The sequence below is a fragment of the Meleagris gallopavo genome, chromosome 1, assembly GCF_905368555.1.
Source record: "Meleagris gallopavo chromosome 1, MGAL_WU_HG_1.1, whole genome shotgun sequence".
Lineage (NCBI taxonomy): Eukaryota > Metazoa > Chordata > Aves > Galliformes > Phasianidae > Meleagris > Meleagris gallopavo.
Genome location: NC_139404.1, coordinates 48,842,513 through 48,855,489, shown reverse-complemented (window position 1 = coordinate 48,855,489; position 12,977 = coordinate 48,842,513). Strand labels below are relative to the sequence as shown.

Here is a 12,977-nt window from a genome sequence, read left to right as displayed (position 1 = left end):
TCCTTATATTTACTTGATGTCCTGATAGACCCTTTGTCATTTCCATGTGTGGGTTGTGGTGCTGTTCCAACAGGATTGCTGCTGTAATGTTGCTGCAGAGAGCCTCAGCTGGGCTATCAGAACTAATAGCATTGGGGCTCTGCTGTTTCCCTGCACTCTCAGCAGCCCCATGTTCATTTAATGGCTAAGCTCTTTGCTCACTGGTCTGCTAAAGCCCTGTGGAGGATGGATTGTGAGTGCTCTTCAATGTGAATTACTGATCCCATTTCTTCTGCCTAGTTCTTGTGCAGCTTATAGTGGAGCTGAAGTCAGAGCAGTACTTGCGCTGCATTCTGGATGAAAGCCAAAAAGAGGTCAGTGAAGATGAATTCTCTGCCCTTCCCTTCAGTTCTTCAGAGGTTGAAGAGATGAGAATGAGAGGCCCTGCGAGACTGCAGCTACTGGTTTGGGATGCAGCTTCTACTGTAGTGGGATGTCCTAATGCCAGTTCCCCTGCTGTGATTTTGGCATTGGCGTCTTCTCTGGAGTTTTCCTATTGCTCTCATGGCACGCTGTAGCTGTATGGCTTCATAATGCTTTAATGAAAACTGTGTGCCTTTCCCAGATTCTTCTTTTCCTCCTTTCCTGTGTCAGTGAAATGAGGAGCTTTCACAGCCTTCTGCTGTCTTCTTTCCTAAGTTTGTGGTGGTCCTGCGGGGTACAAAAAATTGAGAAATAGCAAAAGCAGGGAGAAATTCGGCCGGTTCGTCTGCTCTTACAGGAGCTGGAGGGGAAAGGGGCAACAAGAAAGAGATTTCTTGGATAAAGAAACACTGCTGCATTTGGGGGATTTTAGGTGTGTTCAGAGTTATCCTCTGATTTATCCTAAATGGTGAAAAAGATCTGGTTTAGGTGAAGATCCTGTTTTGGAGAGAGCATATTGGTTTTCGTGTCTTTCTGACTGTGTACTGTGTGCTCAGCTGTGAAACATTTCCTTCCTCTGTCTCTACAGCTGTGCAAGGCAACTACCGGGAGAGGCAGCCTGCCCACGTTTACTCTCTTGGGCAAACTAGCAGATGCTGTCCCAGTCTTTGCTGACATACTGGTGGTCGAGCACAGTGAGTAGCCTGTCACGCTCCACTGAAGAGTTGTAGTCACAGCACCAACACACATAAGCATGCACGCACTGTCTTTCCCCTGCTGCGTGCATTTACAAAGGTTACACAAGAATCCTGTCCCTGAAGATGAAGTGGCACGCAGACCTCCTGGGTTGCTGGTCAGTACCTCAGTAGTAGGCTTGGTGGTGTGCTCTTAGCCATCCTGACAAAAACAGCCTCTGAGTGTTTGTAGGTATGCCTTGGGGGCAATATATGTTTTGTTTTCCTCTCCTTGGTTCAGCTTCTGGGGTCCGGTGAGCATACTTAGCTATTTGTAGAGGTGGTGGTGGTGGAAATCTCTATGGTGAACAGTTTTCTCCTTGGGCCATTTTTTACTGTACCTCTGCTCAGAGACTCTTAGAAGCATTCCCAATGTCCATGAATGTTTGACTGGATCAGAGGGAGAAACAGTGGTGAGGTAGCACAACATCCATTGGTATTTGTTAATCTATGTACACCAGTCTGTGCAGTGGGCTTGTGCAAGTTGTACTGGTTTTGACTGAGAGACAATATTGTAAGTGGCTGTGTGGTGCCTACTGGATTTAAATCACAGCACAGGTTTTTGAGGGAAATAGGCTGATGCTTTAAAAAAGTCAGTTTACAAGTCAGCTCATTGGTATGAATGTTTGCCATTTCTGTTCCTCACACTAGGTAATTTAGTGGATCATCTGCTGATGGGCTTGATGTACCCAAATGAAGGTGTAAAGGCTGCTGTCTGTTACTTGTATGGCAAGCTGTACTCCTCTCCTGTTGGCACAGAAAAGCTCTCAGCACACTTTGAAGAAAGGCTGTGTGGCCTCTTCTTGAATACTTTTGGCCATGCGCAGACAAAGGAGCTGCAGGTTAATTGCTTGGGTAAGGCACTGCTGAGAGAAACTGCAAGGTGCAAGGGAAGGCTCAGAGCAAAGCAGAAATCCTTGGATGGTTTAGGTACCCTGATGTGGGTCGGGCTTTAGAGGAGCTGTTTTTCTGCTCGTTTGAAGCAATCGATCTTTTCTGTTACTAGACAGCAGTGAAGTAACCCTGACCTGCTGTTGTGCTCCTCCAGCCTCTGTTGTCCCTAAAGCCCCATGGTTGCCTAGCACTGATTAATCTTCAGAGTTTCCTCAGGGTTTGCCCTGTGATTTGACTTGTCTGAATATGATGCTACCAGACTCAAACTGCCTGAATGCAAGCACACTGCACAGACCAGGTGGGTTTTGTATAGCACCACAACAGAATAACATATGGAAAGATCAGTTTTGAGCATTTATTCTTCACATTGCACTTACCAGCTGTTGGTAGAGAGCACAATTTCAGCCTTCCTGACGCTGCTTGGTTGCAAGCCATCCAAGGATTTCCTTTTCCTTGTAGGATGCAAGTAGGAATTGGATTGCTCCTCAGGTCTACTCAACTGCTAGGAAAGGATGATGATTTCTTTGAAAGTTGATCTCACGCCTTATCCCTTGTGAATTTGTGCCGATATGTACAGATGATTTGCATCAATATCTGTAGCAGTGCTCTATACTTTTATACTGAAGGTGTTGTTTTTTTTTTTTTTTTTTGGTATGTGTGGATGTCCTTTAACAAAATGCAGCCATTTCAGCAAGAGCCTATGAAAGCAGAAAGGGAAGATAAATGCCACGGCTCTAGGAAGTATTCCAGGGAAAATATCTAGTTAACTGTTTGGTCCTTGGCTGTAGCATGGTGAAAAATGCAAATTAAGAGCTCTCTAAAGAAACAATTTAAGGGGAAAGTACTGTAGCACAGAAGACAAGTAGAAGGCTCAAGGAGTCATTTACTACTGCACATACAGATCTCTCAGGAACGGGGAGCAATCAGACCTGGCAAAAAGAACCAATAACAAGGGGTTGCCAGATGCATAGCTCATGGCATTTTCTGTATATGTAAGTCAGAAGAAGCTTGCTCAACTTGAAGTTAGGGTCTTTGCTCAGAGTGCTGGAAAGAGAAGGAAACTGACAAGTCTTTGGCTGTAAGTACTTCTGAATTAATCCCATGTCCATTTTACGATGCTCACTTTTGCTCCCCTTTTTGCAGGTTTGCTGAAGGAGCTGCTGAAATCTGACCGTTTTGTATCCATTCTTATGAATAATTCAAAACCAGAAGAAGAATCTGAAAACTCTGATTTATTAGAAGGGGAAAATCCACTTCCACTCATTCTCAAAAAGGTGATTGATGAAGTAGTCTTACAGCATGCAACCTATGACTTTTTAACACATTGTCTCTTGTTCTGAGGTGAATTGTTAGTAGATGTAGGAGTTTGATAGCCTGTATTGAATTTTTATTTGAGGCGTTTGGGTGCTGTTGCCAACAATGATCAGCAGTAGAGACTGCAGTGGAAAATTTGGACACCACCATAGATCTCTTTATTGTTCATTCCTGTATCCTGGAGTTTTCCTTGTGGCCTCAGCTGATTTTACTCACTGACACTTAAGTCCTGATACAGCTCTGTTAGTGCCAACATGACTAAATATCGAGGTGGAGTTATTCCTATTCATAATATTATTTATTGTGGTTCCCATACTGTATTTTGAGTGCATTTAATCCAGTATTTTATCTTGCTTTGCCAAGTTTGACCAATGAAATGCGTGTTAAAAGAGAGACCTTCATTTATGTTTACATTTTTTATATTTAGAGAAAACTGTTAGTACTCATACCTGCACAGTTGACTTCTTCTCTCCTTTTTGCTTTTGTTTCATGACAGCTTTTGTTGACCAGAGATGAGATGTTACAGGCAGCAAGCTCTCACTGTATGGCTGCAGTGCTGGTTCACTCTCCCAGCAGATATGCTCCTGCCTTTATCCATGCTGATGTCCCAGGTGAAGAAGTGCAATAACATTGTATTGTCCGTCTTCCTGGCTTTTTGTTCTAGGAATCAGTCTGGCTCCTTGAAATCCATAGGTCACATAATCTATGCAGTGACCTTTTAGTATCAGTAGAAATGTTTAATGTGATTTTAGAAACAGTAGTGAAGAATGAGTTTTCAATTGAAAGTGTAGAAGTAGTTGTCAACTTGCAAAATGGGATTTCCTCAGCAAGAATCTGGGCAAGGAACCTCTTGAAGCATAGGTGCAAAGTCTAAACTGACTGGGTTTCCATCTCATCTTACTAAACGTTGTGAATTTTCATAGAATTTGATCTAGTAGATCTGGCTTTGGAATATAGCTTTAGGAGATGGTTTGTTGTTCACTCTATTCCCAGAAGACAGAAGTGCTTTGATTTTGCAAATTCTTTGTGAGATGTGAAAGTTGTTAGGAAAAAAAAAGATCACCGCATCTGTGTTAAAGCTTGCTTTGTGACTTCATTTACCCCAGAGGCTAGAGCCACAATTCAGCTCCTGCCTGTTAAGTTTGTGCTGGGAAGAAGCCTGCCTGGGGGACTCTGCTCTCCAGTCACCGTGTTTTGAAGGCTAGCATGCCTCTGAGTATCCACTCCATCCTCCATTCCTTCCATTTCGTAATACATCCATTCTCCCTCTGGCTGTCAGTATGATTCCTGCTTTCTTCCTCCTTCCTCTGCTCTGTTCTAGGAGCAGCTTTGCCATGCTGTGAGCCTCTTACCAGGGTGACCTTCTTTGTATGTGTGTTTTCACAGAATTCCTTTTTGAGTGCCTCATGTGCAGCAGTGAAATTCTCATCTGGTCAGTGTATTGCTCGCTGCTTCTCCTCACTGAAGAGCGCCTTTTCTTCTCCAAGTGTCACACAGTGTATGGTGAGTCATCGGCCCTTCTGACAGTGACCGCGAGTAATATTGCTGGCATTTGTTGTGCCTCCAGCTGAATTTCAGCGCTTTACACACAATCACAGTTTCTAGTCAGGATGGATAAAGGACTGAAAATGAGTACCTATCAGCTGCGTTTGTGGTGTCTGCCGCGGCTTGAATTTACAGTGTCGCTGTCCTAATGAGTTTCTGATGAGCGTGCATCCACTGTAATAACCGGTTGTCGTGAGTGTTGCTATAACCTCACTGCTAGTAATAGCCAGTTATCAGGAGTTACTGCTAGGTATCTCTGTGGAGATGTCAAAGGTGGATTTAGGAAGAAAGGCCAAATTACTTCCGTTCTTCTGGACTTCCCTTCAGCAGTGGGAGCTGATGCCTGTTATCAGGGAGCTGAAAGAAAATGATGGCTTGGGCAGTTGTTTCAGCCGGTGGCTCAGAAGAATGATTGTTCAAATCTTCCTTCCTTTCAAATATTTGTTTTTCTCCCATCCTGGAATTTTGGAGCGGGGAGGGGGGTGTTAAAATCTTCTTCTGTAACTTCTCTTGAACATTGCAGGCATAGAATCTCTGGTGAGGAGTCTCCAGGATGTCCTGCAGTTGAACAATGTGGAGTTACACAAGCAAGGGCTCCTGCTCTTCACTGAAATAGTGAAACGGTAAGGGGTTGCCCCTGTCAGGCTCACAGATGCAGAGTTTGGTGCCCTAAAATGGAAACTGTTGTGCTTTTAAGTTCTTTTTCCTAGGCCAAATATCTGCACTTCTTGAGCCCTTGTGTTTAGTCCTGAGAAGAACAGCCTGATAGCTTGCCTTCTTTGTGCACATTTCCACCAGTACATCTGCCTCTCCCTGCTTCCTTGGCAGTCTGGGGAGTGAATTCTCCTTTCATCTGTAGGCATAAAAGGAGGCAAAGCCTAGGAAAGTTCAGGTGTATGTGAGCCAGCTGGCTCCTGCTAAGTGACAAAACGGAGCATGTAAATTCCATGGCTTCTAGTCCTCTGTCTTCATCTGAGCTAAATTCAAACAGCAAAAACAAATTCCAGGCCGAACTATTAATGCGTTCTGTCAGTTTCTCCCCTTGTTTTCTGCTAAGGAATAACATACTCTGGCTTGTTTTTCTTCTGTGCTTCCTGTTCCTGCCTGTATGATCTTGTTCATGTCGTGTTGTGCTAGTGACAGAATCTTGTTTTTGCCACTTAGGTCCCCCAAGAGAGCCCTAGAGCTGAATTTTGGAAATGTCAGTCAATTTTTGTAGCAAGTGGTAGGGTAAAAAGGAGAAAGAACAGTGTGATGAGGCCAGTGTGGGATCTGTCAGAAAGAGAAACCAAAACGTGGGAAACACTAATTACAGCATTTACACTTGTAAAATAAAGAGAGTGCTCTATGCAATTACTCTCATTATCTAGCATACACGTCCTGTTTCTCAGAGGCTTACATTTGAAATACCATTTTATTTTAAATTGTATCATATGGAGAAAATGGTCTCATGCTGGAACATCTCTTGGTTTTCCTTGCAGCTGGGTTCTCTTACTCTGTAATTGACCCCCACGCTCTGATGTTATCCAGACAAGATGTACTGCCTCTGTTGGCACTGTCAGAAGTGTCAGGAACGGTGGGTAGCTCTCTGTGGAGTGCTTTTCTCTCCCAGCACAACCAGAGTGGCGTGCAGAGTTTGGGATCCAAGACAAGGGGCTGCAGGAAGGTGCAGGAGTTCAGTATTTAATGCATTTGTTTCCCTGGCCCTGCAGATATCATAGTACACCATATTGCAAGTGGGTTTGTGCCTCTTGGGTGAGTCAGCAGTACTCCTCCATCCCTTCTTCCCTGTGTGAGTCAGTGAAGATTTTTTTTCCTGCTGTGTTTTACCTCAGAGGGTCAGTGATTAAAGGAAGGAAGTAGAAGAGATTAATAAAAATGGAGTGTAAGTAGAAACAACTTGAAGTTCAGCACATATGACTTGGGCCAGAGGCTGATCCTGGTGCCTGCATTCCCTGGCCTTATCCCTGTCTTGCCCACCTCTCTGCCCTTTCTCACAGCAGAACGTAAAGTGACTGCCAAGCTGGATTTGCTCCCACTGAGTGGCTAAAGAGTGGCTCTGCCTCTGTTCACTTTTTGCCCTGCAGCTGAGCTACTAATTTAATTTCTATTGCAGTTGATTCTTCTCTCCCATTTGCGCATGGGAGCACGTGCTCCTGGCTTGCCTTAGTCTTGTCATGTCTATGAAAATGGAGTAATGGGGAATACTCTGGCTTCCAAGTCTGGCTGCTATCATGCTCTGCTTCTTTTCTTGCTTTGCTTTTGGAGATGCTTTCTGGCAGACCATTAATGCCTCTTTTCCAAGTGTAGCTGCTTACCTTCTCCTCTCTTTCATGAAAGTACCTGACTTTCCAGGAGTCAGATGAGCACAGTCTGCCATTCGTACATCTTTGCCCAGTAATGGGATTAATGGCTTGTCATCCTTCCATGCTCTCATGCTGAATGCTCAAAGTCATTGGGTCACAAGGTGAGCAGATGACCAAAATGGTCACTGTCAAGAAAAAATGTCAAAGCAATTGAATTATGGTTGTTTTTGTTTTTTCCTGTTTATTTTTCAAGTTCTTGAAAGTCCCTGTCCTGGCAGCATCTGGCAGTAGAATCACTGCAGGACTGCTGGAGAAGCTATTCTCTTGGCATTGTCCTTCTTCTAGTATGGTAGTGCTTGCTTGTTTACTCAGAAATATGAATTGCTAGATGAACCTACAAATGCCAGAGCAGATGGCCTCAGCATAAATTCCTATACAGGGGCTATGTTTTGCAGAGCCTCTTTTTTCATGTGTTTTTCATGTCAGTATGTGCGGGCACAGTACAAAGTCATTCAGACTGTAGGTTCTTTTCATCATAGTAGGACTCCAGTTCACTCTTTGTAGCAAACCCTCCACCTACTCAAGTTTGAGACTGCATCCTTGTGAGCAGCTGGCTCTGAATACTAAAAATCGTGGCTGGAACCACGTGGCTCTTCACTCCGTTTGGACAAATAAGGAGAGGGCAATACAGTTACTTAACCTGACAATATTCTCCTTGCTTACTCTGTTTCCTCTTTGCAGGCAACCGGTGGAAATTAAATTATTCACGAACCGAGGTATATGTATAGATGCCATTGATGTTTTGATGAAGACAGTGGACTGCCCAGTGCTGGAGGTGGTAGTGGAGGCTGTGAAAGCTGTGGCAGCTTTTCTGAGGTAGGCAGGAAAGTATTTACAGGCTTTTCTTCAGATAGATCTGAAGAAATGTTGGTCTCTGCAGCTCCCCTGAGTCTGTGTGGGTGAGTGTGCTCTGCAGTGGGAATTCTGGCTGAGATAGGCATGGGTACAGCAGAGCTAGCTTCCCACCCACCTGCCAGGGCTGCCAGGGTGATGAAGCTGTGGTAGGCAGCAAGCTGCAGCAGCAAGGACCTAGCATCTCCGTCAGGCTTGTTCTGCAGCTGCTGTGACTTTGGCACACTGTGGCCCATCCAGACAGATAAGAGCAAATATAAGACTATGAACGGTTAAGTAGTGCTTGATTGTAGTGGGAATCTGTGATGCTGAATGCAATGAGGGTGTGTTTGGGTTCATGTTCAGACCTCCTGACATTTGTGTGCTGTACTGGAGAGAGATGGCAGTGGCATATTGCTTTCCAAAGATAAGTTAGTTCTGCTGGTGTTGCCTTCTCATATGGAATGTTCCCAGCTGAGAACGTGTTCACTGTCTTTCTTTCTGCTTGTTCAGGAAGGATCATCTGAACTCCCCTCCAGTCCCATATGAAAATCTGCAGAAACTACTGGAGGCAGTGCTGAAGCGGTGTGGCGACCTTTCCCCACCACACACTAGCAACAAGCATGAAGTAAGTCAAGAGATACTGTGCACTTTAGTAGTACCAAGCAGGACAGGGATGATCCTGTGACTGTTGTAGTCTCTGGTGTTTCTTTTGATCGTCATGGCCTGAGTTGGTAACAATCTTTACGTATGAAGGTGGGTGCTGGTGAGTGCTTTTTCTAAGACAGTGAAAATATGTGGAGCACCATTTTAGTATACTGCTCTCTTTACATGTTCAGTGCTGCAAGGTAATTTGAACCTCCCCTTCTTTAGGCCCCCGCCTTGTAGGCTGTGTTAGTCAATCTATTTTTTGGCAATGAATCTCTCTTACTGTGCCTTCAGACCAAGACAGTCACGTTGTATGCACAGTGGTTCCTCAGCAAGGGAATTGGTAGCTGCTATTTGAACTGCAAATTCTTTACTGTTCCTGGAATATGCAGTTAATGTGATGTGCTGCTGGGACCTGTGCACCTGTCAGGAGAGCTCTCTTAACTGATGGCCAGTGACATGACAAGGGCTGAATCTTCTTGCTCTGTGCTTAGGGCCACTTAAGTTTAGATTGCATGTCTGAAGTGGCAAGAACATCTTGTGGGGGTACCAGAACTCCAAATGCTTGTTGAACTGTCCTTAAGTCCACATTGTTTCTTATCTAATGCCTGTCTTCTCTGCCTGGAGAAAACAGGAGAGCTTTCTGCCTCATTGGTAGATGTTGGTCAGTCTGTTTGTTTGTGCACACAGAGCATTGTGTCCCATTCAGGATAAAAAACTTTACAGAAAGAAAGTTAGGCAAGACAGTAATAACATCCAGTCTGTGTTTAGTGAGTGTAAAGGGGAAATGATTGTAGCTGTGATTAGGTGTCACAGCTAAATATAAGGGGAAATATAAGTTCTGAACTGTCAGGCACCAATGCATTGCTGTGTCTTCCTCTGGTAGTAGTCAGAGAAGACCACCATGGCTTGTTAAGATTTAATGGCAGATTTTGAGTTCCGAGTGGTTTGTTCACAGTTTGGGCAGATAACAAATTCTGACCTGGAAGTTGGCTTCTGGCTGAACTCAGTAGGATGCTGTGTTAGAACAAAGGCCAGTATGTGGATAATTTCTTACAGATCTGAGCCTAAGTAGTGATTTCTGAGCAGGGAGAGGAACTGTTCAGTGTTGTGTGAAGAGTAAGTGGAAGGAACAAAATTAAAAAAAAAAAAACACCCAAGTTTTCCCAGAAGGGCTTGAAGCTGAGCAGCTTAAAACTCAGATTAGACCGAGCCATGGCAATACAGGCTATACTGCCCAAGGGATATAGCAGTGCAGAACTGGTGGATTTATAATTCTGTTTTTCATAGAAAGAGCAGTGTAAATCTTTTAATTCTGCCTTTTCCAGGGCGAGCACAATGATAAAAAACATCTATGCAAAGGAAGTGATTGAAGTATGTTGTTCCTCCTACTGCTGGTATCAAAGAGGAAATCAGTTTTTCTTTTTTCTGGCAACAGTGAATATAACATTTTGAAAACTTCTGTCCTTTAGCAGAGTGATCTCCTGTTATCGATGTCCCAGAGTAGAGTTTCTTGGAAACATGGACAGCTATTACTCAACACTCTGGAAAGTTTCAGAAATGCTTGCAGGTGAGGACAAGGGAGGAATATGGATGGATATTATATGCGTGTCTATCCATCTTAGGGAGTGGGAATCTCAGTCCTTGTGACTCAGTTCCTTTGTCAAACCCCACCACTGAAATTCACAGGTGGGTTCAATGCGTGGCACTTGTCAGTTAAACAATAGGAGAAATACTTAGTGACAGTGAAAATTTTGTCACACCTGTTTGTGTCTCCTAAGAAATGTGATTCAGACCTATCAGGTTCTCTCATGTCTTTGGTCACTGAAGAACTGCTTGACTGTTGGTGATGTATGAGTGTTTCTCTCTCCTCTGGTACCTGCTATGTGTTTGTAGGTTAGCAGTGGAATTACAGAGTGACCCCATGGCCCAGGAGAATGCTTTCACTGCTCCCTGTTCAGAGAGCAAGGAGACGCTGAACAACTTTTCTGAGTTCCTGTTGAGGATCTGTGACAGTCTCTGCATCCCCATGGTCATGGTAGAATTGCTTTTGGAATTGTTCTGTTCCTTGGGTACCTGGAAAGGTGCTCTCAAGCACCAACAGTAGGTGGCATAAGTCTTTTTGGGAAGAGAGCTCGTAGAGTAAACCTAGAATAGCAGAGGCATTTGCCACCTCTCCAGAGCTGACTTTGATATTTATTATATAGTTCATGCAAATGGGAGTATATAGTCTCAGAGGGTGGAGGAATTCACAGTGCTGTTTCTTGCTCATTGAATTTGGGTAAAAATTAATGGACTGTGGTAAAATTGCCCAGTGACCTTCAGCAAGGGTGAGCTGAGTTGTTCTGCTCTAAACATTTTAGTGCTGGACTTAAATGCTTGCGTTTGCCACTGCCCAATAAAACTTTGAAGCACAGGTATTAAGTGCTATTAAAGTCAGCTGCACATCAGTGTATATCTTGTGTTGCATGCTGTGCCAGAGTTTAGCCCTCGGATCTTCAAGAGCAGTTATGTGGGCAGTTACAGGCTTATAGGGGCAGTAATGTTAGTTGCTGCAGGCATTTTGGTGGAAAAATTGTTCCTCCATTTGTTTGGACTTACGAATCTAACTTTCTGGGAGGGCAGGAGACAGGAGGCAAGCTGCAGCTTTCAGTGTGTATTGTGTATCGCTCATCTGTTCCTTTCTTCCTTCTGCAGAACTACCTGGAAAGAGCTGTCAGCTCCTCAGTGATGGAGGTTTTCATCTCAGCACTTAATACCCTCTTTACAGTGGTGCCAAACATGCGAGATAAGTTCTCCAAAAAGCTGGGTATGGGGATGGTGTGGAATCATGCTCTCTGTGCTGTTAACTGATGGAACTTCCTGCAGCAGCATGTTGCAGAGGCAGGGAGCTTAACCAGAGTGTTTGTGGGGGATTATGTGACATGGTTGTATGAGTAAGAATGGAGTGCAGTCATGATCAGTAGGATGAGAGGATTATTTGGTCTAGCAATAGTGATTGGATAGATTTTATTTTTGATAATTAAATTATATCAGCTTCATCTTTTCCCCTGGAACATTCAGAATTGGTTGTTCCTGTGGATAGACACTCTGCTGGAATTGTTGGTGGGCATTCATCGTGTGGAATTCTTATTCACTCTGTCTATTTCTTGCTGTTTGTGCATCAGAGAGATGATGCAGATTTCCTCTCTTCTGAACATGTAGATCTTCCTTTCTCTTTCTGAGAAGACAAACAAAACTCAGAGTCCTCTCCAAGCTAAACTTGAAATAGTTTACCGTGGGAGAGGAAGCCTAAAATGTATTCTTACTGAGATGGCCTGCCCTATTCACTAGATTTGTGTGGAGATGATTAGGGTGCTGGTCTTCTGTTTTGCCTTATGATACATATTCTGTGCTCCTTTGACGTTTGTGTTCTTGCTTTCTCTATAGCATCCTCCTGCTTCATCCGACTGACACTGGAGCTGAAAGCCAGATTTTGCTCTGTACAAAGGTATCGTTGTATGTGCATTGTGAGCAAGTCAAAAATTTCCAGACAGAAAAGCAGATCATGCCTAATTTAATTGCACCTGAATTAAACAACGGAGGCTAAAAGACTCAAGAGCAAAATATAAACACTTTACCGTCTGTGGAAAAGCTGGATGTGTGAGAAGGGAGAATCAGTCAGGAAGGGCAAGGGTAAATTTTCACAGCTTTGTGAGAATCCTGAGCTCCACTGTAAACTGTGCATACAGAGATAAAGCAGCCTGACTTTTAAATAGTGAAGTTAGTGGGTGTTTTGTAATGAAGTAACAGTAGTATGAGTTCCATCTGAACCCTGGCTTCCAATACATATATTACCACTACTTTTGTTCCCTGTGCCATCATATTATGTAAGAAAGGGAAGGGAGGAGGAAGACTTCAGCAGGAGGCATTGCAAAGAATGTTCTGTAGCAGAGGTTATGATTTCTAGATTGAGGAGGACTGAGGGAGTCTTCCTTTTGGTCTACAGAGATGTTTTACCTCCTCTTTCCTGTGACTGCATCTAATTAAAAGAGTAAACAAAATACACAGCACCCTCATCCAGGTTACTGGTTTGGGCATACTTGTGCGTGTGTGGGGTCATCTAGGTTTCTAAATGCAATAGTGTACAATACAAGGATGCTGTGGTACACTGCAAAGTTGTTTAATTACGTGCTGTTGGAATAACTGGACAAAAAGAAATACCTAGAAATAGAGCTGTTCTCACCTATTTAGTCTTGATATT

At 43.8% G+C, this 12,977-nt stretch overlaps 1 protein-coding gene across 18 annotated transcripts in view; it reads left to right on the top strand.

Annotated features, from left to right (window-relative positions):
• The window catches only part of LOC100547556 (coiled-coil domain-containing protein 134), a 41,180-nt gene that overhangs the window by 4,033 nt on the left and 24,170 nt on the right, over positions 1-12,977 (top strand). For 14 of the 18 annotated variants that reach the window (XR_014883678.1, XR_014883677.1, XM_085225509.1 and 11 more), the window contains exons 4-16: positions 280-353; positions 992-1,097; positions 1,788-1,991; positions 3,174-3,304; positions 3,841-3,955; positions 4,731-4,847; positions 5,413-5,512; positions 7,937-8,071; positions 8,600-8,714; positions 10,207-10,304; positions 10,631-10,772; positions 11,432-11,543; positions 12,164-12,224. Coding sequence is in view for 16 of the 18 variants with exons in the window: in XM_085225509.1 (XP_085081635.1) it covers positions 280-353; positions 992-1,097; positions 1,788-1,991; positions 3,174-3,304; positions 3,841-3,955; positions 4,731-4,847; positions 5,413-5,512; positions 7,937-8,071; positions 8,600-8,714; positions 10,207-10,304; positions 10,631-10,772; positions 11,432-11,543; positions 12,164-12,224 (1,510 nt within the window). In the remaining 2 variants the exon portion in view is untranslated. The remainder of the gene's footprint in view (positions 1-279; positions 354-991; positions 1,098-1,787; positions 1,992-3,173; positions 3,305-3,840; positions 3,956-4,730; positions 4,848-5,412; positions 5,513-7,936; positions 8,072-8,599; positions 8,715-10,206; positions 10,305-10,630; positions 10,773-11,431; positions 11,544-12,163; positions 12,225-12,977) is intronic. The other 4 variants (XM_085225529.1, XM_085225429.1, XM_085225474.1 and 1 more) reach the window with 1 other exon arrangement.